Source organism: Rhinopithecus roxellana, chromosome 4 (genome assembly GCF_007565055.1).
Source record: "Rhinopithecus roxellana isolate Shanxi Qingling chromosome 4, ASM756505v1, whole genome shotgun sequence".
Taxonomy (NCBI): domain Eukaryota; kingdom Metazoa; phylum Chordata; class Mammalia; order Primates; family Cercopithecidae; genus Rhinopithecus; species Rhinopithecus roxellana.
In genome coordinates this window covers 37,274,885-37,301,927 of record NC_044552.1, presented here as the reverse complement: position 1 = coordinate 37,301,927, position 27,043 = coordinate 37,274,885, and the positions used below count along the sequence as shown (strand labels likewise).

Sequence of the window (27,043 nt, the reverse complement as noted above, 5' to 3'; positions counted from 1 at the left end):
CCATTTTGGTTCCTTCTGGGCTACCCACCTGCATGCCTAAGTTTCAACTTTGTCTGCTTTGCTGTTAGTTACCTAACACCATCTGTTTTCTGGCTTCCAAAACGTTGTCATCATCCCCTGTACATTCTCATCTCATCTTTTCTCCCGTTCATTTATTTATTTTTATTTTTTAGAGACAGAGTTTCACTCTGTTCACCAGGCTGAAGTGCAGTGGCACAATCACAGCTCACTGCAGCCTCAAACTCCTGGGCTCAAGCAATCCTCCCGAGTGGCTGGGACTGCAGGACTGAGCAACTACGACTGGCTAGTTTTTTTTATTTTTATTTTTGTAGAGACAGGGTTTCACTATGTTGCCCAGGCTGGTCTCAAACTCCTGGCCTCAAGCAATCCTTCTGCCTTGGCCTCTCATAGCCATAGGATTATAGGTGTAAGTTACCACACCTGGCCCTTAATTCTAAGTAAAGTTATACGCTAGGCCTAAGTTTATTTCAAAACAAGAGAAACTAATCACTCATAATTTTAGAGCCTTCCCAAAGTAATTAATTTGGTTTACACATATACAAGCCACCACTTCCGGCTAAGTTTTGTATTTTTTGTAGAGATGGAGTCTTGCTGTGTTGCCCAGACTGGTCTCAAACTCCTGGGCTCAAGTGATCCTCACATCTTGGCCTCCCAAAGTGCTGGGATTATAGGCGTGACCCACCTTGCCCAACTGATTCCTTTTTTTGATCTATTGCGTTTTTATTTTATTAATAATTTTTATACAACCTCTGTAATAGTAGGCTAGTACTGTTGAAAAAAGAAGCTGCAATCACTACTAAGTCAATCCAACTGAGTTTATTTAAGGGATACAGATGTCAGCACAAGCAGGCAGCACAGCAAGTAGGTCAGTAATATTTTCCTGGACAGAAAAGTGGGTTTTCAAAATCCTAATGGGTAGGATTGCCAGATTTAGTGAATAAAAATACAATATTTTATCTGGCAATCTACAAATAATGGACCACAATTCTAGATGAGAAGTCTTGAGTGAGTTGAGCGTCACATCTGTCTTTCTGGAGGACTCACTGTCCCTCTTCTGGCCAAATGTTTCCTACAAAGGTGGAGTTTGTTTGTATATGTACCAGCAATCACATCATCTGAGCCAGTTGCACCCCATCAATCTTGGACTTAAAGGATAACCAGCCTGGGCCAGGCTCGGTGGCCCACACCTGTAATCCTAGCACTTTGTGAGGCTGAAGCAGGCGGATGGATGGAGCCCAGGAGTTCGACACCAGCCCAGGCAATATAGGGAGACCCTGTCTGTACAACATTTTAAAATTAGCCAGGCATAGTGGCATATGCCTGTAGTCCCAGCTACTTGGGAGGCTGAGGGTGGGAGGATTGCTTGAACCCAGGAGGCAGAGGTTGCAGTGAGCCGAGATCGCATCACTGCAGTCCAGCCTAGGCAACAGAGTGAGATCCTGTCTCAAAAATAAATAAATAAAAATTTAAAAATAACCAGCCTGGGCAACATGGCAAAACTCTTGTCTCTACAAAAAATAAAAAAATTAGCTGAGTGTGGTGATGCATGCCTGTAGTCCCAACTACTCAGGAAGCTGAGGTGGGAAGATTGCTTGAGTCCAGGAGTTCGAGGCTGCAGTGAGCTACAACCTGTTTAAAAAAAAAAATTCCAACAGGGCTAAACAGTTTGGTCAAGTATAGTGCGCACACAGGCATGAACGCAGATTAATGTTTATAATATTTAATATGCTGGACGTGGTCAACCTCTGCGTATCTCTTCAGCTTCATTTCTCACTATTCTCCTTTCCTTCTGCCCTCTGGTCACACTGGCCTTCTGTCTGGCCAACCAGATCACTGTGGATTCTCCCACCACAGGGCTTTGTGTACAGCTGAGCTTTCTAAACCTTACACCAGTAATGTTTATAGGTATGTCAAGAAATGATTCTTGTCTACCCTAGGGTGAGAACAGGTGGGGACTGGGTAAGTGGCTGGTGTAAACAGAAGGCAAGGACAGTGAAAAGGGTAACTGTTAGGAAGTACTAGGTTAGGTGTCCCTCTGCCTACCAGGCTTTACGCTCTACTACCTCCTACTTATTTTCAGATCTCAGCTCAAATATCGCTTCTTGGGGAAGTCTCGCCTAATCTCTCTGACCATGGCAGATCTTAATACATGTCTCAGATCACCCAGGACCTTTCCTGCAAAACACTTGAACATTTCTTTTTTTTTTTTTTTTTTTTTTTGAGACGGAGTCTGGCTCTGTTGCCCAGGCTGGAGTGCAGTGGCCAGATCTCAGCTCACTGCAAACTCCGCCTCCCAGGTTCACGCCATTCTCCTGCCTCAGCCTCCCGAGTAGCTGGGATTACAGGCGCCCGCCACCTCGCCCGGCTAGTTTTTTGTATTTTTTAGTAGAGACGGGTTTCACCGTGTTAGCCAGCATGGTCTCGATCTCCTGACCTCGTGATCCACCCGTCTCGGCCTCCTAAAGTGCTGGGATTACAGGCTTGAGCCACCGCGCCCGGCCCAACACTTGAACATTTCTATCAAAATGCTTAAACATAAAAATATTATCATAATTAATAATATTGTTGTTAGATTTATTTTTATTTCATTTTATTTGTTATTATTTTTTTGAGACAGGGTCTCACTGTTGCCCAGGCTGTAGTGCAGTGGTGCTATCATATCTCGCTGCAACCTTGAACTCCTGGGCTCAAGTGATCCTGCCTCAGCCTCCTGAGTAGCTATGACTATAGGCATGCACCACCACACCTGGCTATTTTGTTGTTGTTGTTGTTTAGTAGAGATGGAGTTTTGTTATACTGCCCAGGCTGGTCTCGAACTCCTGAGCTCAAGCGATCCTCCTGCCTCAGCCTCCCAAAGTGTTGGGATTAAAGGCATGAGCCATTGTGCCTGGCCAGTATTTATTTGTTTTTTTTAATAAGCTGGTAGGATGTACATTTGTGTTTTGTGTGATTATGGTATTATGATTATAATACCTTATTATTATAGTAATATAATACTATATATTAGTATATAGTATGTACTAGTTATAAAATAGAAACCACAGTGATCTGGGGGACCAGACAAAAAGCATTTGGATGTAAAACATCCACATATGGATTAATTGCCTGTATTCAGGGTTTCTCCAAATTCAAGGTAAAAAAGGGTTATTAGTGCCTCATAGAATAAAGGTAGAGGCTATACCAAAAGCAATTTTTATTCTCTAGGGTTTTGTATTAGCTATCTGCATAGCAAATTACTCCCAGGTTGGCAGCCTAAAACAAGCATTTTTATCTCACAATTTCTGAGGATGAGGACTATGGAAGTGATTTGCTAGGTGGTCCTGGCTCAGGGTCTTCTCATGAAGATGCACTCAAGATGGTGGCTGGGGCCACAGTCATCTGAAGGCTTGATATACTTGAGGATCTGCTTGTGAGATGACTCACTCTCATGGCTGTTGGCTGGAGGCCTCAATTCCTTGCTTCTGTTGTCAGGATACCTCAGTTTCTTACTACATGGGATTTTCCATAGGGTTGCTCAACATGGCAGGTGTTTGCCCCCAAAAGCATATGATCCCAGAGAGAGAAAGTGTGCTCAAAATGGAAGCCACAATGGCTTTAATAACCTAATTTTGGACATGATACATGATCACATCTGTCATATTCTATTGGTCGAACAGACTAGCCCGTGTACAATATGGGAGAATACCAGGGAGTGAATACCAAGAGACAGCGATCACTGGGGGCCATTTTGGAGGCTGACTAGCATATCTGAGAAATAAATTGCTTGTTAGCACACAGATAGTGTATTCAAGCTTCACGTTTCTTAGGATACAGGTTTGTCTTCTGTCTCTAGCTCTTCTAATTGTGGAAAATTACATATATACATAAAAGTGTATAAAAATAAATGTACAGAACGGCTGTGGTGGCTCATGCCTGCAATCCTAGCACTTTGGGAGGCCAAGGTGGGCGGATCACCTGAGGTCAGGAGTTCAAGACCAGCCTGGCCAACATGTTGAAACCCTGTCTCTACTAAAACTACAAAAATTAGCCAGGTGTGGTGGCGCATGCCTGTAATCCCAGCTACTCGAGAGGGTGAGGCAGGAGAATCACTTGAACCCAGGAGGCAGAGGTTGCAGTGAGCCGAGATCATGCCATTGCACTCCAGCCTGAGCTACAGAGCGAGACTCCATCTCTAAATAAATAAATAAATGTACAGCTAACTGAAAAAAAAGCTAGTATCTGTGGAAAAACAACCACCTGGATTAATTTATGGAACAGTCTCAATACCCCAGAAGCTCCTCCCATTGTTCTGTCTAATTACAATGCCCTCCCTTCCATCCTCAGGGTGACCACCATGCTGATTTTTATGGTTTTTAGCTTCATTTTCTTTATAGTGGTTTACCACTAAGAATGTGCTCCTATTCATCGTAGTTTAGTTTGACAATTATGGTGGTAATTGGAGCACTTCGGGAGGCTGAGGCAGGAGGACTGCTTGAGGCCAGGAATTCAACACCAGTCTAGGCAACATAGTTAACCATGTCTCGAAAAAAAAAAAAAAAAGAAAGAAAAAAAATTATCCGAGCATGATAACACATGCCTGTAGTCCTATCTACTTGGAGGTTGAGGCAGGAGGATCCTTTGAGTCAAAGAGTTTGAGGCTGCAGTGAACTATGATTGGGCCACATCACTCGAGCCTGGGTGACAGAGAGAGACCCTGTCTCAAAACAGAACAAAAGCCAAAAAAAAGCAGTATGTAAATGGAATTATGCAATATGTATTGTTTTGCCTGTATTTTCTTTCACTCAACATTATGTGTTTCAGATTCATTTATGTTGTTGAGTGAAGCAGTCTGTTAATTTTCAATGCTGAATAGTATGCCATTGTATAAACATCCCCAAATTTATTAATTTTACTATTGAAGAATATGTGGACTTTTTCTGGTGTTTGGCAATTACAGAGAAAGCTGCTGTGAACATTCTTGTACATAACTGCTGGTATACCTTGTATGCATTTCTGTAGGATGTATACTTAGGAACAGAACTGTGTAGTCATTTTCAACTTTAGTAGAAATGCCAACCTGTTTTCCAGAGTGGTGGCACTGATTTACACAGTGTAGAAGAGTGTCCCTTGTTCTACATCCTCACCAATATCTGCAATGTGAATTATGTTGTGAAGTGCTATTTTGTTACGGTTTTAATTTACATTTTCACGATTGAGGTTTCATATATTTAGTAATCATTTGAATATCCTCTTTTGAGCACTTCTTTTTTTTTTTTTGAGATGGAGTCTTGTTTTGTTGCTGAGGCTGGAGTGCAGTGGCACCATCTCGGCTCAGTGCAATCTCCACCTCCCGGGTTCAAGGGATTCTCCTGCCTTAGCCTCCTGAGTAGCTGGGATTACAGGCACCCACCAACATGCCTGGCCAATTTTTTGGTAGTTTTTAGTACAGATGGGGTTTCACCATATTGGTCAGGCTGGTCTCGAACTCCTAACCTCAAGTGATCCACCTGTCTCGGCCTCCCAAAATGCTGGGATTACAGACATGAGCCACTGCGCCTGGCCAAAGCTATTTTTTTTTTTGAGACAGAGTCTCACACTGTTGCCCAGGCTGGAGTGCAGTGGCACGATCTCGGTTCACTGCAACCTCTGCCTCCCGGGTTCAAGAGATTCTTCTGCCTCAGCCTCTGGAGTAGCTGGGACTACAGGCACACGCTACCAGGCCCAGCTAATTTTTCTATTTTTAGTAGAGACAGGGTTTCGCCACATTGACCAGGCTGGTCTCGAACTCCTGACCTCAAGTGATCCACTCACCTAGGCCTCCCAAAGTGCTGGGATTACAGGCATGAGTCACCGTGTCTGGCAACAGTGTAACTTCTCAAGTATTTTGTACTCTTGGGGTATCTGTCTTTTATTACTTTAAAGCTATTGCTTATATATTGTTTTATGAGTCCTTCTTATGTGTGGCATACAACTTTGATAGAGGGTCTTTCTTTCCCCACTCCATTCTCTTAATGGTGTCTTTTGATAAATGGATGTTCTTAATTTTTTTTTTTTTTTTTTTAAGACAGAGTCTTGCTCTGTCGCCTGGGCTGGAGTGCAGTGGTGCAATCTCAGCTCACTGCAACCTCTGTCTCCTGAGTTCCAATGATTCTCCTGCCTCAGCCTCCCGAGTAGCTGGGATTACAGGTGGGCACCACCATGTCTGGCTAATTTTTGTATTTTTAGTAGAGATGGGGTTTTGCCATGCTGGCCAGGCTCTCCTTGTGATCCATCCACCTCAGCCTCCCAAAGTGCTAGGATTACAGGCTTGAGCCACCGTGCCCGGCCAGGCATTCTTAATTTTAATGAAATCAAATATATTGATCTTTTTCTTATTAGTTGCATTAAGTCTAGGTTCCCCAGAAACTAGAGCCTGACTTTACTACTAGGGAGTCCAGGGAGCAGGTGTGAGGGACAAGGGGAATGAAGCCGGGAAGGAACTACAGCCAACACAGGCATCTTTCATCGACCTGGACATCACTAAATTAAACTGATTGTTCAATCTGGGGACTGTGTTTGCAATAAACAAACTATCTCAAAGACATCTTGGGATAAGTGAGATAGGGGAAGAAGTGGGGAAAAATTATTAATTGGCTCCTGCCTTTCATTGATCAAAATACCATCCCATGGGGAATTATCACCCTTACACTTGCTGATTGCACATGAGATTATACCTTTAAAAAGACAGAACTCTTTTATTTTATTTTATTTTATTTTATTTTATTTTATTTTATTTTGAGACAGAGTCTTGTTCTATTGCCCAGGCTGGAGTGCAGTGGTGGGATCTCGGTTCACTGCAAGCTCTGCCTCCCGGGTTCATGCCATTCTCCTGCCTCAGCCTCCCGAGTAACTGGGTCTACAGGTGCCCACCACCACACCTGACTAATTTCTTTTTGTGTTTTTAGTAGAGATGGGTTTCACCGTGTTAGCCAGTAAGGTCTCGATCTCCTGACCTTGTGATCCGCCCGCCTCAGTCTCCCAAAGTGCTGAGATTACAGGCGTGAGCCACCGCGCCTGGCCGAAAAAAGACAGAACTCTTTACTGTCATATTAGTGGAGGTTATAGATGTAATAGTGATACATGCATGATAGAATCCACCATGTTTAACAGAAAATCATATTTTCTCTCTTTTTCCTTTTCCAGAGACAGGGTCTTGCTTTGTTGTCCAGGCTAACCTCGGGCTCCTGGGCTTAGGTGAAAACTCCTGCCTTAGTCTCCTGAGTAACTGGGATTATAGGTACCTGCCACTGTGTCCAGCAGAAAAATCATATTTTCTTTTCTTTTTTTGAGATGGAGTCTCACTGTGTCACCCAGGCTAGGAGTGCAGTGGCATGATCTTGACTCACTGCAACCTCCTCCTCCTGCGTTCAAGTGATTCTCCTGCCTCAGCCTCCTGAGTAGCTGGGACTACAGGTGTGCTAGGGAAGCCAGACTACCATGCCTGGCTAATTTTTGTATTTTTAGTAGAGACAGAGTTTCACTATGTTGACCAGGTTGGTCTCGAACTCCTGACCTCAGGTGATCCACCTGCCTTGGCCTCTCACAGTGTTGGGATTATACGCGTGAGTCACCGCGCCTGGTCAGACTCATATTCTCTTTCTCTTTCTTTTTTTTTGATAGAGTCTCCTTCTGTCACCCAGGCTGGAGTGTAGTGGTGTGATCTCAGCTCACTAAAAACTCCACCTCCTGGGTTCAAGCTATTCTCCTGCCTCAGCCTCCTGAGTAGCTGGGATTACAGGCACCCGCCACCATGCCCAGCTAATTTTTTTATTTTCAGTAGAAATGGGGTTTTGCCTTGTTGACCAGGCTGGTCTCGAACTCCTGACCTCAGGTGATCTGCCTGCTTCAGCCTCCCAGAGTGCTGGGATTAACAGGCATAAGCCACTGTGGCTGGCCTCAGAATCGTATTTTCTAATTGGTTATTACTGGTGTATAGGTAATATTGGTAATACTAGGATATTACCATTCCAGTCACTGAGCAGGGAGTGCCTAGGCTCAGTTCTTGTTTAAAGACTGTCAATATTTTTATTTTCTCACCCACATGGCACATTCCCATGAAACTGTAGCCCCAAGCAGAAGGTTGGCAGTAATTTCGTTCAGCTTGCATGTAGGGACAGTCGTGTCCTTGGCTTTAAGCTGAAAATCTGTCCCAGGTCCTCTGCCTCCTGAGAAGCACTTACATCTCCGTTATCTCACAGGAGCCAAATCTCTAACTGCTACCCTTGATTCTAGACTCATTTCAAAGCCCATGAGGTCCATGGGGAGGGGGTTATCTCATTTCAGAGTGTATTAGCTGTCTTGAGCTGCTGTAACAAAATACCATAAGGCTGGTTGGCTTCAACAACAGGTGCTTATTTCTCACAGCTCTAGAGGCTGGAATGTCCAAGACCAAGGTGCTAGCCAATTTAGTTCCTGGTGAGTGCTCTCTTCGTGGTTTGTGGACACTGCCTTCTCACTGTGTGCTTGCACAGCAGAGAGAGGGCATGGGTGTCTCTTTCTCTCTTTGTAAAGCCACTATCATCATGGGGGCCCTACCTTCATGACCTCATCTGACCCTAATTACCTCCCAAAGGAGTCTTCTCCAAATAGCATCACATTGGGGGTTAGGGCTTTAACAAATGAATTTGGAGTAGGGGCCGGGGGTAGGGGGAGACACAATTCAGTCCATAGCATACAGCTTAGGTCTCCTTACTTTTCTCTTTTAAGGTTTTATATGTCATTGCTATATGTCTGCTATGGGGTGGTATGTGTGTGTGTGTATTTGAAAGCCTTTACACATTTCATCATCTTCATCAGAAGTCTCATGAAAATTTCTTGAATTGATGACAGACAATAGTGACAGTATGTTAATTGGGTTCTTCCTATTGTCTCTGGAGTTTCAGCAAAGGCCTCAAAAGCAGAAGGCAATACAACAGATGCCAGGTACTCCCATTCCCCCATCTTAAAGGATGATGATGGAATATGAACTAGTCTGCCAGCATTACTAATCATCCACACTCAGTCTATATAAGAGAATGAGGATTGTGTTGGAGAGTTACCTGTGGGCTCTGTATTTCCTCTCCTGCCACTCTAGGTAGGGAGACGGGTTTCTCCCCTTGCCTGAAGCCAAGTGAGATGAAGGCTTCCACTAGAACCTCTTAGAATGTTTAGCTTGTGTCTCCTGGAGTTTGGAGATCCATAGGGATAGTGTCTTAACCCCTATCTGGGGGAAGTCCAAAAGTAAGATGCTGGCTAACTGTGCTGGGATGGTGAATAAGGTGGGTGCCACTGGGAGTGAGCTGCATTGCCCTCGCCACTGAGGTAAAGATGCATGAGTTATCCTGTGAGCCAAGTGGACCTACAAGTTAACCAACTTGGAGTCATTTAAAAGGGATCTGTCCCATGAGAGATAACCAGAGAGGAAAGGGACTCCTGCCAGGGGAATAAGTTTCACATGGGGTAAGCCTCCCCCAGAAGGCCAAAGACTGGGGGGAGGGGAGTCATAGACAGTGAACCAGAGGAGGACCACTGCCTAACTCCCAGCAAGAGAGTTCTAAAAAAGCCCACAAAGGTGCATAAGAGAGAAAAGCCAACATTTGTGATTCCTCCTTGTCCATAGGGAACCAATTTTGGAAGATAACAGCATCCTGCACTAACCAGGAACGTCTGTGTTCTTTCCCTCCAATCCCTTCTCCTCCTGGGAGGAAGGGGTCAGAAATAGCAGCTAGCCAGTGGGAGAGGAGGAGTAAACTTTGAGGAGCAAAGGCAGGGATGTGGAGAAACCTACCATAGCACTTTTAATATAGCAAGTTTCAAGTATGAAGCAGGTAAGAGCAGGGGTAGGGGAGAACCTTTAGCCTGAATAAAGTTTAAAGTTTTGTTCTGTGCTATAGATTTTCTACTGCAATATGACTACTCTCATGACTGAAAAATACTTGAAAAGTGAAAGGATCTGCAAGAGATTTCATGCAGGACATAGAACTATGCATACAGCAAGTGTGAAGGGGAAGCAGAAGAGTTTTCTGATTATACACCATGTCTCCCCGTCTTGAAACACCCCAGCTCCTTTGATAAAAATACTCAGTATTAGAAACGGGTCGAGGAGGAAAAGTTGATACAGAATATAACAAACATGATTTAAAATTTATTGACTCCAACTATCTATACACACTGATTTACATTTTCTTCACATTTATTAAGTCCTACCAAAAGTATGGGTAACCAAAATCCATATATACTCTAATAAAGACAGGGCATACACCTCTGGCATATTTTTATTATTTTTTCCATTAAAATAAGTTATTGGTTTCTTATTTTATATGAATTATATAAAATGTGAAGCTGGGTGAAAGTCAACTAGTAAACATTTTATACATTTTACTGAGTATATGCCATTATAAGAACGTATGGAAATGGATATATATATCTATAAATATATAGATATATAGAGATGTATTTGAGAGAGGGTCTCACTCTGTCACCCAGGCTGGAGTGCAGTGGCATGATGACAGCTCACTGCAGCCTCAACCTGCCAAGCAGCTGGGGTACAGGAACGTGCCACCACACCCGGCAAAATTTTTTTTTTTTTTTTTTTTTTTTTTTAGAAATGGGGGTCCTTCTACGTTGCCCAGGCTGGTATTGAACTCCCAGGCTCAAGCAATCCTCCTGCCTCGGCCTCCCAAAATGGTGGGATTATAGGCGTGACCCTTCGCGCCTGGCCCACTCTTGTATTTAGGATGCAGAGCCCTGAGACTGGCATCTAGGAAAATTCTGGACTTAGGCCAGGGGAGGGGGCATGCCTGAATCTCTTACAAAAACTCGCCAGGCCTCCAGTCTGTCATGATGTGGGTCCCTGGTAGTGAGGGACTTCCACCATGACCACAAGTACTTTAGTCAGAAAACAGCTCGAAAACTTAACTAATGTCACGTGTGTCTGTGTGAAGAGTTCACCAAACAGGCTTTATGTGAACAACCAGGCTGTTTATCTCACCTGGGTGCAGGCGGGTTGAGTCCGAAAAAGGAGTCGGCAAAGGGCAGTGGGATTATCATTAGTTTTTACAGGTTTGGGATAGGCGTACAAAGTACCTTCTTAAGGGGGTGGGAAGAATATTACAAAGCACCTTCTTAAGGGCGAGGGGGAGAATATATCCTGTCAGGGTGGGGCAGGAGCAAATCATAATAGTGGAATGTCATCAGTTAAGGCTATTTTCACTTCTTTTGTGGATCTTCAGTTGCCTCAGGCCATCTGGATGTATACGTGCAGCTCACAGGGGATATGATGGCTTAGCTTGGGCTCAGAGGCCTGACAAAGTCTATTTTGGGTTTGATTCTCGTCCACCACCTCCACTTGTACTTTCCCATCCTCAATTTCAACCTCCAGAAATTAGGCAAACTGGAAAGTAAACTAATGCGGGTCGTGCTGCTTCCGCAGGGGGGCCAGGACTTTGGTGGGCGCTCCTGCCGGGTCCGTAACCTCCGACACAGCTAACGTTTTCAGGCCCGCTTATATTCTCACGAATGGTTTTCAACCATTTCGTGTCCATCCCTAAATTAAGAGGCCTGAGGGGCAACAGGAAAGAGCGAAGACCTCCGCACAGTCTCCAAACCCCTAAGTCCCAAGGCCTGGACCATCCCGGAAAACCAGGCTCCTCTCCAGGGAAGCACTTCCTTCCTCCCCGCCCACCCCGCGCGGAGGCCCCGGGGGTCACGTGGCCGTCGGGGGAGGGGAAGTGGGTGGCTCGGCGGCCGCCATCTTGAGGATTCGGAGGCGGGGCGTGCAGCGCTCAGGGCGCGCGCTTCGCTTCCCCTCCTCTCGCCCAGCCTCGCACCGGCGTCTGTGCTCCTCCCCACTTTTCTTGGTTCCTGCGGCCGCTCCCTGAGTGGAGGAGCGGGGAACCCCGGAGGCGGGGGGGGGGGGGGGGGGGTGTGTCGGACGCGTGCTCGCGCCCTCCAACCGCCAGCCGCGGGGGCGCGCTCGGCCAGGCCCCCGGGGCGACGCGGGGCCGAGGGGAGGGGGCTGCTCCCGCGACTGAGGCAGCGCGCAGCGGCCGAGGTGGCGGCGGCTGCAGCTGCGGCGGCGCGCTCAGGGCCTGCGTCTAGGGCGCCCCCGGGTCAGAGCTGTCGCCGTGGCCGCCGCTGCGAGAACCATGTACCGCAGCAGCGCTCGCTCCTCCGTCTCTTCCCACCGGCCTAAAGACGACGGCGGGGGCGGCCCGCGCAGCGGCCGCAGCTCTGGCTCCTCTTCAGGCCCGGCTCGCCGCAGCTCACCGCCGCCTCCGCCCTCCGGCTCCTCGTCGCGGACCCCGGCTCGCCGACCCCGCTCGCCCTCAGGGCACCGCGGCCGCCGCGCCTCGCCGTCCCCGCCACGGGGTCGTCGCGTCTCCCCGTCCCCGCCTCGGGCCCGTCGCGGCTCCCCGTCGCCACCGCGGGGCCGACGACTCTTCCCGCCAGGCCCGGCCGGCTTCAGAGGCAGCAGCCGAGGGGAGTCCCGCGCCGACTATGCCCGGGACGGCCGCGGAGACCATCCAGGCGACAGCGGCAGCCGGGTAATCCCACCCCTCGTCCAGGACTCCCTCCATCTCCCAGCCCCCTCGCCCGGAATTCCCGTTTCCAGAAACGCCCGGGGCCTCCAGACCAGGGTCTTAAGCGCGAAGCCTCCGGCCAACTCCCTTGGGGATGCCGAGCCTGGAGGCTTCTGTCAGACCCGGGAGCGTTGACACAATAACGGACTCGGGAGCGCACGGGCGCCTGGTCGGGAGTGCGCGCTCCGTTCCTTAGGAATAGGCTGTTTTCTCTCACGCCGGGTGAGGTGTGGAAAGTTTGCCAAGGCGAGGGGCATTTCGTCCAAACCGTGTGCCTTGGTACTTTTTGTAGAGTTGACGTGTTCTCGGGGTTCCGTTGTTTTCATCCCCTTAAACCTGAGCTGCCTCCCTGGATCTTAGGGGAAAAAAGCAGAAATGTCAGTTTTTGTGGCGAGTTAGGGACACTTGAACCCTACCAGGCTTTACGTCTAGAGTGTAAACTGTTAGCTTAAATGAATTGGAGCTGCTGCTTCGGAATGAAGTGTGCAGGACCACAGTCATTGCCATAGCCACTAACTCTTCATCAAGTTCTGTGCCAGCAATTATGCCTAGCCTTTCACTTGACACATTCTTTTAACCCTCACAACTCTTTGAAGTGAGGCCGTTAATATTATTCCTTGTTGTACAGCCGAGGAACCAACCCAGAGAGATTCAAGTAACTCGACTAAGGTGACACGGCTAAGTGGTGGAGCTGTGATTCAACTCAGATCCTCCTGGTTCCCCAAACCCGTGATTTGAACCGCTATGTTTCACTGCTAGAGGAACGGAGCATGAGATTAGTTTTAGAAATAGTGTTGACCTTTAACCATAACCACCACCCCAAGAGATCCTCTAGGTAGAGTCTGGTGTTTGGGAATTTGTTTTATTTTTAGTTCTTCAATCTTTTTATTATTATTTGAGAAAGAGTCTCACTCTGTTGCCCAGGCTGGAGTGCAATGGCGCGATCTCAGCTCACTGTAACCTCCGCCTCCCGGGTTCAATCAGTTCTCCCACCTCAGCCTCCCAAGTAGCTGGGATTACAGGTGCCCGCCACCATGCCCGGCCTCTTTTTTTCAACTTAGTAACAAAGTTCTGCTTTTTTGAGTGGCTCTCTAACATGTATGTAAGTACTGTGAGTACTTTGGTCAGGGGTTAATTGTTTTGTCACTATGTTAAGATACTCAGTTGAGCAGTGCCAGTGTGGGTGGCAGTCACTACAGAGGAAGCAAGAACAGAATGCTTGTTTCCACAACCTCCTTTTCTTCTCCAATGCACAATGTATTTGCTCTGGTCTTTTCTGTCTGAGTAAATAGCATCATCCATTGCTTACATCAGAAACAGTCATCTCCCTTGTTCCCACATCTAATTTGTCAGATTACCTCATCTGTCTAACCCATTAGCCTTACCTCTAGAATAATCCCCAAAACTGCCCTCCTCCTGCCATCACTCTGGTCTAAGCCCTATTACTTCTTGCATGGATTGTTGTATTTGGCTCCTTTACGCTCCGCTCTTGCTACCCTCCAGTTTATTCTGGAGGGTACCCAGAAATCAAAATGATTTTTAAGCCCTCACTTTATACATTGACATGTATTTATTGAGCATCTACTTTGCATTAGGCACTGTTCTGGACTGCCCTGCGGATACAACAAAGTACAAACCAGGCAAAAACTCCTATCCTTATAGAGTTAGTATTGTAGCAGGGAGAGTTGGATAATAAGATGAAGTTAGAAACGCCATGGTATGTTAAATGTAATTAAGTACTAAGAAGGACTAAGAAGTACTAAAATAGGTCCGGGCACCATGGCTCACGCCTGTAATCCCAGGACTTCGGGAGACCGAGGCGGGCGGATCACGAGGTCAGGAGATCAAGACCATCCTGGCTAACACGGTGAAACCCCCCATCTCTACTAAAAATACAAAAATTAGCCGGGTGTGTGGCGGGCACCTGTAGTCCCAGCTACTTGGGAGGCTGAGGCAGGAGAATGGCATGAACCCGGGAGGCGGAGCTTGCAGTGAGCTGAGATCCTGCCACTGCACTCCAGACTGAGGGTGACAGAGCGAGACTCCGTCTCAAAAAAAGGAAAAAAAGAAGTACTAAAAGCAGAGAAGGGAGTTACAGTTTGTGTGTGTTTAATAGAGTCGTGCTCTGTCACCCATGCTGGAGTGTAGTGGTGTGATCATACCTCACTGCAGTCTCATACTGCCATACTCAAACGATCCTCCCACCTCAGCCTCCTGAGTAGCTGGGACTACAGGCATGTACCACATCCCAGCTGATTTTATTTTTAAAAAATTTTTTGGTGTGGGGAGGGATTTCACTGTGTTGCCCAGGCTGGTCTCAAACTCCTGGCTTCAAGTGATTCTCCTGCCTCAGCCTCCCAAAATGTTGGGATTACAGGCATGAGCTACCATGCCTGGCCCAGGGAGGTAAAATTTTTGATAGAGTAGTCAGGGAAGGCCTTGATAGAGTAGTCAGGGAAGGCCTTCTGGGAAGGTGATTTTTGAATAAAGATCTGAAGGAGGTGAGGGTGTGCTGTGCAAGCATCTGGAGGAGAAATGTAGTCAGATGATATCACTATCCTGTGTAAAACCCTCCTGTAACTTAATTGCACTAAGGATAAAATCCAAATTTCCCAACCGTGGTTTCTGCCTATCTTTTCCTCTTCTGTCACTTTGCTGCAGCCACACTGGCCGCTTTTCTGTTACTTAAAATACACCAAGCTCAATACTGAGGTGATTCTTTCCTTTGCCTGAAACATCCTTCTACCTGTTCTTTGCAAGGCTGACATGTCATCATTCAGGCCTCAGGTTATCACCTGAGAAAAACCTTTTCTAACCATTCTATCTGAAGTAACTCCTTTTATGATATCATATTTTAATGACTTTATAGCACTTGCCAGAAGTACTTTTTTTTTTTTTTTAAACTTCTTTTTGGCTTCCCTCCTTCACTAGAAATATGTAGGTTCTGAGAGCAGGGACTTTATTCACTTCTCTTTTCCCATGCCCAATAAGAATGAGAGGTCACTGTTTAGGAGAGTTAGAGGTATGGGCTTTTCTCTCTAAGAAAATAATTTTTAGAAAGTGCTTTATTTTTGGAATAGTGTCTTACCATAACCATTTCTCACCTTGTTGAACCCCAACTTTGCGGGGTGGTTTTTTGTTTTTTGTTTTTGAGACAAGGTCCTGCTCATTGCCCAGGCTGGAGTGCAGTGGTGCAGTCATGGCTCACTGCAGCCCTGACCTCCCAAGCTTAAGCTGTCCTCCCACCTCAGCCACCTGAGTAGTTGGGACCACGGGTGTGGTGTGCACCCCATACCTGGCTAATTTTAAACTTTTTAAATTGAGGTGGAGTCTGTGTTGCCCAGACTGGTCTCACATTCTTGCTTGGGCCAATACATCTCAGCCTCCCTAAGTGTTGGGTTTACAGGCATGAGCCACCATGCCTGGCTAACTTTGTAACTAGGGAGGAGAATGTTTTTGGATACAGGGATGTCTTGACCCTATTGACTAACTTTATTATCTTTTACTTGTGTAGAGACGCTCTCCTGGTCTGCGTTCTGACTCTTTGGAGAAGAGCTTAAGGATCACTGTTGGCAATGACCACTTCTGTGTTAGCACACCAGAACGGCGACGGCTTAGTGATCGGCTGGGGTCACCAGTGGATAATCTGGAAGACATGGACAGGTAGGCATCACCTACGGCAGTACATACTATACTAGTACTTGAAGGCAGAAATGTTGCTGTTTTCTGAATGATATATTTGAAAGGATGGTGCCAGCTCTAAAGTTATTTCCTATACCACGTGCCCAGTACAAAATATAACATTGGGATAGAATTTCTAAGTGGGAAGAGTATAATGATGTATAGACTCTGTTGCTGAATAAATTGTATAGAAAAAAAGACTTTAAAAAGGTCATGCTAGTCTGACTAGAAAGAAGAGGCTGAGGGGACATAATCAGAGTCCTCCAAACCAAGAACAGTTGAGATGGTATAGATTCAAAAACAGTGAAACTATGAGAGGTCCCTTTACAAAGAAAAGTTCTGGACAAAATGGGAAGTCTTTTTAAAATGGTGTTATTTTTTAGCTTATCCAGGCTGAAACATAGATTCAGAAAGGGTTTAGATAAGTTCATGTCTAATATATGTGTGTATGTGATGTGAAGTAGATAAAATATTAATAAAAAGCTAGAGACCTTCAAAAATGTTTAAGTTCAGTTATCATTTTACAACTATTGAGTGCTGAGGAAGGGTAGATACACCCAAGAGAGTTGGATATAGACTTCAGGTGCTAGAAACTTAACCATATATAGAATGTAAATAATCACATCAGGTGTTTTTCAGCTCACAAAAATCAAAGTATGGATGGAAGTTCAGGAAAGCACTCTTTCTCAGAGCTGAGACCTTGACTGTTATGGTCTCTGCCCAGCACGTTGGGAGTTTTGACAAATGAGTAGCAGTAGCAATAAATCAATGTAATGTAGTTTCAAACTGAGACTGTCACTTGCATTGTTGAACAGAGCATATCTAGACGGGTGGGGGAGAGCTGGGCAGGAAGTCTGAGGACCAGTTTTGCCGTTGGTAATACTTCAAAGTTCCATTGGCTGTGGATGCAGTGAAGCAAGGCAGAACAGTCTTTTTTTTTTTTCCCCAGGCCTAATTCACTTTATATTTCTTATATAAAAACCCTATGTTGGGCCGGGCGCGGTGGCTCAAGCCTGTAATCCCAGCACTTTGGGAGGCCGAGACGGGCGGATCACAAGGTCAGGAGATCGAGACCATCCTGGCTAACCAGGTGAAACCCCGTCTCTACTAAAAAATACAAAAAACTAGCCGGGCAAGGTGGCAGGCGCCTATAGTCCCAGCTACTCGGGAGGCTGAGGCAGGAGAATGGCGTAAACCCAAAAGGCGGAGCTTGCAGTGAGCTGAGATCCGGCCACTGCACTCCAGTTTGGGCGACAAAGTGAGACTCCGTCTCTTAAAAAAAAAAAAAAAAAAAAAAAAAACCCTATGTTGTAGCCACAGCTGGAGCCTGGGTCCTCTTCACAGAGACTCTGGTGTGTGTCTTGATGAGGTGGTCAGTGAATTCCTGATAGGGAATCCAGTCTCTTTCCAGAGGTGGGGGGTCAGGTAGCTGTAGGTCTTAGAGATGGGATCAAAGGTGGCCTTGGCAAAGCCACCCAGGGTGGCAGTGCAGCCCCTGGCTGAGGTGTAGCAGTCATCGATACCAGCCATCATGAGCAGCTTCTTGGACACGGGCTAAGACGATGCCAGTGCCCTTGGGCGCAGGGATGAGGCGCACCAGCACAGAGCTGCAGTGGCCTGTCACCTTGCAAGGGACAATGTGGGGCTTGTGGATCTTGTTCCCCCAGTAGCCTCTGTGCACAGGGAGAATAGAGAGCTTGGCCAGGATGATGGCCCCACGTATGGCAGTGGCCACCTCCTTGGAGCACTTAACGCCCAGACCGATGTGGCCATTGTAGTCCCTGATGGCAATAAATGCCTTGAACCTGGTGCACTGGCCAGTGTTGGTCTGCTTCTGCACTGGCATAATCTTCAACACCTCATCCTTGAGAAAGACCCCCAGGAAAAAGTCAATGATCTCAGATTCCTTGATGGGCAGGGAGAAGAGTTAGTTCTCCAGGGACTTGATCTTTATGTCCTTGACCAAGCAGCTCAGCTTGGTGACAGGCATCCACTCCTTATCTTTGGCCTTGCCTCCATGAGCTCCGCAGCCTCAGCCCCATCCACGGCTACAACCCCAGCCCCTCCACGGAAGCCACCGCAGTTCCCCATCCCAGGGCCCCTGGGCCTCTGCACCCACCCCACCCCTCCCACTGACATCATCCGCCATTTGGTGTTTTCTCATAGAAGAAGCAAGGCAGAATAGTCTTATGTCATATAACATTGAAGCTTCTAAAGGGCCTCAAGATATGTGACTGTATTACTTAATTGAAGCAGTAGCCCTTGCCCTTCTGGCTGCTTCTGTTTTGGGAAATGATTGAGTAGGTAGTCTGGGTAGGTGGTACGTAGTATGATTGTCTTCATTCTTTGCTGAGGTTTTGAGTTAGTTTCAGCAGTTCCTCTTCTTAGGCCTAGGATGTCACTTCCCCTTTGCATAAACTTTGTTATGCACATGTGCTTCAGATAACTAATTGTATTTTTAAATTACAAAAATTAAAATTTTTCCTCTTAGGGAGTTTGGGGCAGCAGTCTTCTTTCTAGAATCATGTGTTTCAGAGACACGGGTCTACTTTAGAGAAAGTGAGATTGAGGTTCTAAACAGAGATACAAAGCCATTTAAAAAATACTGTTTGCCCCCTACACATTTCTCTTCTTTCCCTTTTGTTCAGTATGGTTTGTGTGGATAATTACTGTCCATTAAAACCAGGCCACAGGACCATTGGCATACTCAGGATGTCTCCTGACAGTGAGTCTAGTCTTCAACCAATGATACAGGCCATTTATATCCTTTGTATGTAGATGTTTGGGCCTGGGGCAGTGGCTCACACCTGTAATCCCAGCACTTTAGGAGGCTGAGGTGGGCTAATCACTTGAAGTCAGGAGTTCAAGACCAGCCTGGCCAATATGGTGAGTCCCTGTCTCTACCAAAAATACAAAAATTACCCAGTGGTGGTGCATGCCTGTACTCCTAGCTACTCCAGAGGCTGAGGCAGGAGAAGGTTGAACCTGGGAGGCAGAGTTTGCAGTGAGCCCAGATTGCACCACTGCACAGAGCAAGACTCTGTCTCAGAAAAAAAAAAAAAAGAAAAAGTGTATGTAGATGTTTAGTTTTTTAAAAATTATTTATTAATTTATTTTTTGAGACAGAGTCTTGCACTGTTGCCCGGCTAGAGTGCAATGGTACAATCTCAGCTCACTGCAGCCTCCGCCTCCAGGGTTCTAGCAGTTCTCCTGCCTCAGCCTCCTGAGTAGCTAGGATTACAGGTGCGGGCCACCACACCCGGCTAATTTTTTGTATTTTTAGTAGAGATGCGGTTTCACTGTGTTGGCCAGGCTGTTCTCGAACTCCTGACCTTGTGATCTGCTGACTTTGTGATCCACCGACCTCGGTCTCCCAAAGTGCTGGGATTACAGGTGTGAGCCACTGCGCCCAACCCCTTTTAAATTTATTTTTAAGAGACAGGGTCTCACTCTGTCACCCAAGCTGGAGTGCAGTGACACGATCATAGCTTAGTGTAGCCTCTAACTCCTGGGTTCAAGTGATTCTTCTGCCTCAGCCTCCCAAGTAGCTAGGAATACAGGCACACACTACCTTTATTTTTGTAGAGATGGGGTTCTCACTATGTTGCCTAGGCTGGTTTCAAACTCCTGAGCTCATGTGATCCTCCTGCCTCAGCCTCCCAAAGTGATGGGATTGCAGTCGTGAGCCACCATGCCTGGCCAGATGTTTATTTATTTGTTTTTTTTCTGAGACTCTAGTATTCTTTCTCTTCCTTTATTGAATCTGTTAAGTTTTATATCAGGTTTGGATGATAGCGAAGTTGGGTTTTAGTGTCTCTTCACCTTAGCAGCCCTATATGTAGGACTGTAATTCTTCTCAAAAGGGAACATGAACAGGTAATGTGAAAAATTCTAAAACACTTGGCTTCTAAAGACCTGTGGATGTGAGGTTGATTTCTCCTGTTCATCAAAGTAATTTGCACATTTAATGTTCCATTCATGGAGCTGTTTATTTTTAAAAAATCATTATCTTTTTAAAAGACAATGTCTCGCTCTGTTGCCCAGCCTGGAGTGCAGTGGCGTGATCATAGTTCACTGTAACCTCAAACTCCTGGGCTCAAGTGGTCCTCCCAGCTCAGTCTTCAGAGTAGCTAGGACTGTGGGCTACACTGCCATACCTGGTGAATTAAAAAAGAAATTTTTAGAAATTGGGGGGTCTATCTATGTTGTCCAGGCTAGTCTCCTGACCTCAAGCAATCCTCCTGCCTTGGCCTCTCAAAGTGCTAAGATTATAGGTGTGAGCCACTGTGCCCAGCTTATCTCCTAATTCCTTGTCCTTATTCTGATAGATTGAAGGAGTAGGATTTTTTTCCCCTCTGATTTACTTTAGGGAATAGAAGCAAACAGCTTTCTCGGGGCATTTTTGGGTCTCATCAACAGAAAAGAATAGAGAGTGTAGGCTCTGAAGGACCTTTTAAAATATATATACATTTTTTAACAGCTTTATTGAGATACAATTTGTATACTATATAATTCACCCATTTAAAGTGTACAGTGATTTTTGGTATATTCAGAGTTGTGCATCCCTCACTACAGTAAATTTTAGAACATTTTTATTGTACCAGAAAGAAGCTCTGTGCCGCCGGGCGCGGTGGCTCACTCCTGTAATCCCAGCTCTCAGGGAGGCAGAGGCGGGAGGATAGCTTGAGCCCAGGAGTTCGAGACCTGCCTGGGTAATACAGCGAGACCCCGTTCTCCACAAAAAGGAAAAAAAAAAAAAAAGACAAAAAGAAGCTCTGTGCCTTCAGCCATTACTCCCTCCGCCCTACCCCCAGCCATGGGCAATCACTAATGTACTTTCTGTCTCTACAGATTTGCGTATTCTGGACATTTCATATAAATAGAATCATATGTGGTCTTTTGTGACTGGCTTCTTTCACTTAGGATTTTTTTTTAAGTTTCATCCGTGTTTGTAGCATTCCTTTTTATCGCTGATAATATTTTATTGTATGGGTATACCACGTTTTGTTTATCCATTCATCAGTGGTGAATGAATGGATAACATTTGGATTCTTTTCACTTTTAGCAATTATGATTAATGCTGCTCTGAACATCGGTATAAAAGTTTTTATATGGACATATATACATTTTTTTAAAACTTGTTTAACAGAGATTTGTAAACACAAAAATGTAGAATAGTATAGTGAACCCCCATGTCCTCATTACCCAACTCCAGCAATCAGTTTTTTAAATAGATAGACCTTATTTGAGAAAACAGTTGAACTCTTAACCAAGGCTTTCAGGGAGTGTCCATCGCTGGACTCTTTCAGGGTATAGGAGATTGTACTCTTTTTAGGGCTCACTCCTACTACAGCCAGTTCTCTTCTCATATCCTTTTGGAGTTCTGGGGAAGGAGGACATGAGCTTCTAATAAGCATCCTGATTTATGCGATATGTGATAGCTTTATTAAGAAAACTGTTTTTATGCCTTTTTTCTGTCTCATTCTACTGGAGATTCCAAGTCTGGACGGAGGCTTTTTGAGAACCATCTCATTTATAGCTTCTTGATAGTACTGGATTAGGTCTTGGGCTAGTATGCCATTTCATGGTGACATGTAATAGTTCTAGTGGGGAGCTGAATGTCGGAGTGTGAATGAACTTGCCGCTCCTCATCGAGCTTGTTTTCTCTCCCTATAATAATACGATCAGAGACTTCTTGTGTGGTAAATGGTGTTTTGACAATGGAGTGACTCAACTCATGAACATTCCTCTCTGGAAATAGGTGTGTTTATGGCTGACAGACCTATAGAGAAAAATTTTTACCCCAGTTTGATTTCAGAAATCATCCTTGGTTTATTCCCATTTATTCCTATTTCATACTACATTGAAACCTCAACATTTCCCAAATTCTTGGGAAGAAGGTGGGTAGCAGAAACCTGGATTCCCACAGGTGGCATTCTTGTTAGAGAAGGTAAATAAAATTTGTCCTTGATAACCTTTCATACATTTATTCCTAGGTCTACAACTTTGAACAAAGGCAGGCTGGTGAATAAGAAAAGACAATGTTTTGAGGTTCTGCTGGCATAGTCTCAGAGATAGGAAAGCAACTACTAAAAAAACTAGGAAAAGTCATTTCTAGAAACTCACAAAAAACAAAAGTAGCTACTAGAAACTGCAGAAGACACTAATAGTTACCATCCTCTAGTTGATAATTCACTCTGGAATGTGAGTGACATGTAAGAACTTTTATTTTTTTATTCAGATTATTTAGAAATTTCATACATAAAGTGCTAGAGGATCTTTATTTCTGTCTATGACTTAAATCAGAAACTGTCATTTTGTGTCATAGCCATAGCCCCCGAGAAGGTTAGGACTATTGGGTGTGGTATAGAGTTCTCAGCTAAAAGAATAGATGTCCCATCCTGGATTTTTACCTCATGCCTCAAAGGTCTGAGACCTTTGTATTTAATGAAATAAAAATGTATGGTGAACCAAACCATCACTTTCTCGTTTCTAAGCCTGAGAATAGCAGAGTTTTTGTAGATATCCAGAGAAGGCAAAGAGGGTGACAAAACAGGCTGTGAGAGAGTTTTTTGGTTTTTAATATGTGAACCATCGAGGCAAAGCATTGGAGAACCTTCTAAAACTTATGAGAAAATCATGCTAATTAGAATAATCGTTTTTTTAAAAAGTTACCCTATAGTGAAACTTTTTTTTCCAATTGAATTGTTAGAACCTTAATATACAGACTTAAAGTTGGATATAGTATGATTTAACTGGGGTAGAAGGTCCAGAGCCCTGCTGGTTCTGCTTTTTTAGTACCTCCTTTATTTTAGTAGCTCTTGAGCACTCTTTACAACCTCTGGAACACAGCTTTAAAACCATTGTTCTGAGCCACGTGCGGAGGCTTACACCTGTAATCCCAGCACTTTGGGAGGCTGAGGCGGGCGGATCACCTGAGGTCAGGAGTTTGAGACCAGCCTGGCCAACATGTGAAACCCCATCTCTACGAAAAAAATGCAAAAAAATCAGCCGGCGTGGTAGTGCATACCTGTAATCCCTGCTACTTAGGAGGCTGAGGCACAAGAATCGCTTGGACCAGGGAGGTGGAGGTTGCAGTGAGCCAAGATCACGCCACTGCACTCCAGCCTGGGCGACAGAGCGAGACTCTGTCTCAAAACAAAACAAAACAAAATAAAAAAATCCCATTGATCTGGATTGGTGTTTCTCAAACTTTAAAGTACAAAAAAAATCACCTTGAGATCTTGTTAAAATGCATATTCTAGTTCAGATCTGCTTGGGGTGGAGCTTTGAGAAGCTGTATTTCTAAATAGTTCCCAGGTAATACTAATGCTCTTTGGTCCGCCCTACACTTTCAATAGCAAAGAGCTAGAATTTAGCTTGTGTGGAGTTGTGTAACTTGCATGATGTTTTGCATGCCCCAAGTCTAGTCAAAGATATTACCCAAGAACTCTGTCTAGATATATTGGTAATATTAACTCTTGGTTAGAGGCCAAAGCTGCTTGCACCCCAGGGAAAGGGAGAGGAAATATTCTTGGACTTCATGATAATAGGCTTTTGCCTTAAGCATTTTATAGCCCCCTTGACAAAGTCCATTTGTTCAGTGATGCTTCTCTTTTTCCTCAGGGATGACCTGACTGATGATTCTGTCTTCACTCGAAGCTCCCAGTGTTCTCGGGGTCTTGAGCGATATATTTCCCAGGAGGAAGGGCCTCTCAGTCCCTTCTTGGGACAACTGGATGAGGACTACCGAACAAAAGAAACTTTCCTGCATCGATCTGATTATAGTCCCCATATCAGTTGTCATGATGAGCTTTTGCGGGGAACAGAACGGAATCGAGAAAAACTTAAAGGCTACTCTATACGATCTGAAGAAAGGAACCGGGAGGCCAAAAGACCCCGTTATGATGACACAGTGAAGATTAACAGCATGGGAGGGGATCACCCAAGTTTTACATCAGGAACTCGCAACTATCGACAGCGTAGACGAAGCCCAAGTCCTAGGTTTCTCGACCCTGAGTTTCGAGAACTGGATCTTGCCAGACGAAAGCGAGAGGAAGAGGAGGAGCGAAGTAGGAGCTTGAGTCAGGAGCTGGTTGGAGTTGATGGTGGTGGTACTGGCTGTTCCATCCCTGGATTGTCAGGTGTCCTAACAGCATCGGAGCCAGGATATTCTTTGCATCGGCCTGAAGAAGTATCTGTGATGCCCAAGAAGTCCATTTTGAAGAAGCGGATTGAGGTGGACATAATGGAGCCTTCCATGCAGGTCTCTGCTGCATTTCTTGTAGGGCGTGCTGCATTTCTTGTAGGGCGTCTTGCTAGTCTCTCTAAATATCTTAATGCCTGTTTACTTTCCTGTGGGCTATGTTTCTAATAGTGTCTTTGTAATATATGCTGGACCAACATTGTGAGCTATACCTTCTAGGACTGTGAGCTACACCTTCTAGGACTCTCCAAACGAAACTGTAGGCCTTTTAATGCATCAGTAGAGGGTTATATTGCTGTATATTAGGCTTTATATTAATAAATAGATATTTTGGAGAGTATCTACTATAAGTTTTTTTCCTTAAATTGGATTATCCTTTGGCAATCTTTGAATATGGGTTTGTTGGAAATGAAGCTTGAAGGGCAAAGGGAGGAGGTGACCTCAATTTTCTCATCTCTCTTTAGAGAGAAGACAAGATGTATGAGTTGTAGGACACTGAACTAGAAATCAGGTGATTCTGATTTTGGACCCTCTTCTGCCACCAACTTACTGTGATTTTTAGACAAGTCACCTCACCATTCTGAGCCTTGATATTTTTCCCTCACCTGTGAAAGGATGGTGAGACCGACCACTAGTGGAAAGACCACTAGTTTTTAGCTGTCCTCTTAGGAGATAAAGGCTTCTGAAGAGGTTCGCAAGCAAGGGAATGCTGATGAATTAGTGTTCCAGAGTTTCCTGTCCCCACTTCAGCCAAAGGAGCTCTCTCTCTCTTTTTTTTTTTTTTCTTTTCTTTTGGGGATCCATAGAAAAGAAAACAAGCTAGGGGATCTCTAAAATTCTTTTGAATTCAGATTCCTTTTAACGCATAGATAAAGGTGAGGATTCCATCCAGTTTGCCTCACTTCCTGTTTCTCCTTCTTAACAGCAGAAACGTGGAGATAAGGTGACTCACATTTTGAATCTGGCTAAGGATATTCGTCCTCCCTTTTATCCATACTTACATCTCACCTGTTAATTCAGGAAGACCAAAGTATTTAAGTAATTTATCTCAGTTACTAATGTTCTGAGATTCTGCATAAGACTAAATCAGTTGTGTTTGTCTTTGCAGCTTGAGAGTTTTTCTAGCAGTACCAGCTCCAGCCAAGATCACCCTCTCTACTCTGGGCACCCATCCCTTCCACTAAGTGGTGCTATTGCTGCTTTTGCCTCAGAGATTGAAAACAAGGGGACTATGGTAGAGACTGCCTTGAAGGAACCTCAGGGCAACCTCTACCAATGGGGTCCTCTTCCTGGGATTCCCAAAGACAACAGTCCTCTCAGAGAAAAATTTGGAAGTTTTCTATGCCACAAGGATAATTTGGATTTGAAGGCCGAGGGACCTGAGCGACACACAGACTTCCTGCTGCCCCATGAGAGAGCTAGCCAGGATGGCAGTGGTTTTTCCCGCATTCTGAGCATGTTGGCTGATTCTACTAGTACACAGGAAAAAAGGCGACGTAGCTTTCCTGACATTGAAGATGAGGAGAAATTTCTCTATGGGGATGAAGAAGAGGATTTAAAGGCAGAATCTCTACCAAAGCCCCTTGGGAGCTCTGAGAGTGAAGTTACGAGGCAGAAGGCAAGCTCCCTGCCGTCTTCAGCTCCAGCTGTAAAGCTAGAATCACTAGAAGAGACCAATCCAGAATATGCCAAGATCCATGACTTGCTCAAGACAATAGGGCTGGATATTGGCGTAGCGGAGATTAGTCAATTGGCTGCACGCACCCAGGAACGACTTCATGGCAAGAAGCCATCATTACGCTCCTCAGCTGACCGCCGTTCCTCAGTTGACCAGTACTTTTCAGCTGACCGCTGTTCCTCAGTTGACCGCCGCTTCTCAGCTGACCGCTGTTCCTCTGTTGACCACTGCTTCTCAGCTGATCGACGTTCCTCAGATCCCCACAGACTAGAGAGCAGGGAGGCACATCATAGCAATACCCACTCTCCAGAGGTGTCCCATCCCCACCCACCTTCTCCTGTGGATCCTTACCTGCTCACAAAAAATAGCCCTCCATTCCTAAAGTCTGACCATCCAGTGGGTCATATTTCAGGACCAGAGGTGGTTGGTAGTGGGTTTCAGTCATCTGTTGCAGTCAGGTGCATGTTACCATCAGCCCCATCTGCCCCAATTAGACTTCCACACACTGCTGCTTTATCTCAGTTTCACATGCCAAGGGCCTCTCAGTTTGCTGCAGCTCGGATACCTCCAAATTACCAGGGACCTGCCATTCCCCCTGCCTCCTTTGATGCATATAGGCATTACATGGCATATGCAGCCTCAAGATGGCCCATGTATCCCACCTCTCAACCATCAAACCACCCTGTACCTGAACCACACAGGATAATGCCAATAACCAAACAAGCTACTCGTAGCCGTCCCAATCTGCGTGTGATCCCCACTGTGACTCCTGATAAGCCTAAGCAGAAAGAGTCTGTGCGAGGCTCAATTGCTGTGGCCCAAGTGCCTGTTCAGGTGTCCATTCCGTCACTCATAAGATATAATCCAGAGAAGATCTCC

At 45.4% G+C, this 27,043-nt stretch overlaps 1 protein-coding gene across 1 annotated transcript in view; it reads left to right on the top strand.

The window, feature by feature from the left end:
- The first annotated feature begins 12,012 nt into the window (after positions 1-12,012).
- ZNF318 (zinc finger protein 318) overlaps positions 12,013-27,043 on the top strand; it is a 34,470-nt gene continuing 19,439 nt past the window's right edge. The window contains 4 exon segments of the mRNA XM_010369716.2: positions 12,013-12,563; positions 16,114-16,262; positions 23,907-24,546; positions 25,595-27,043. Of these exon segments, the coding sequence (XP_010368018.2) occupies positions 12,165-12,563; positions 16,114-16,262; positions 23,907-24,546; positions 25,595-27,043 (2,637 nt within the window). The 5' untranslated portion in view covers positions 12,013-12,164.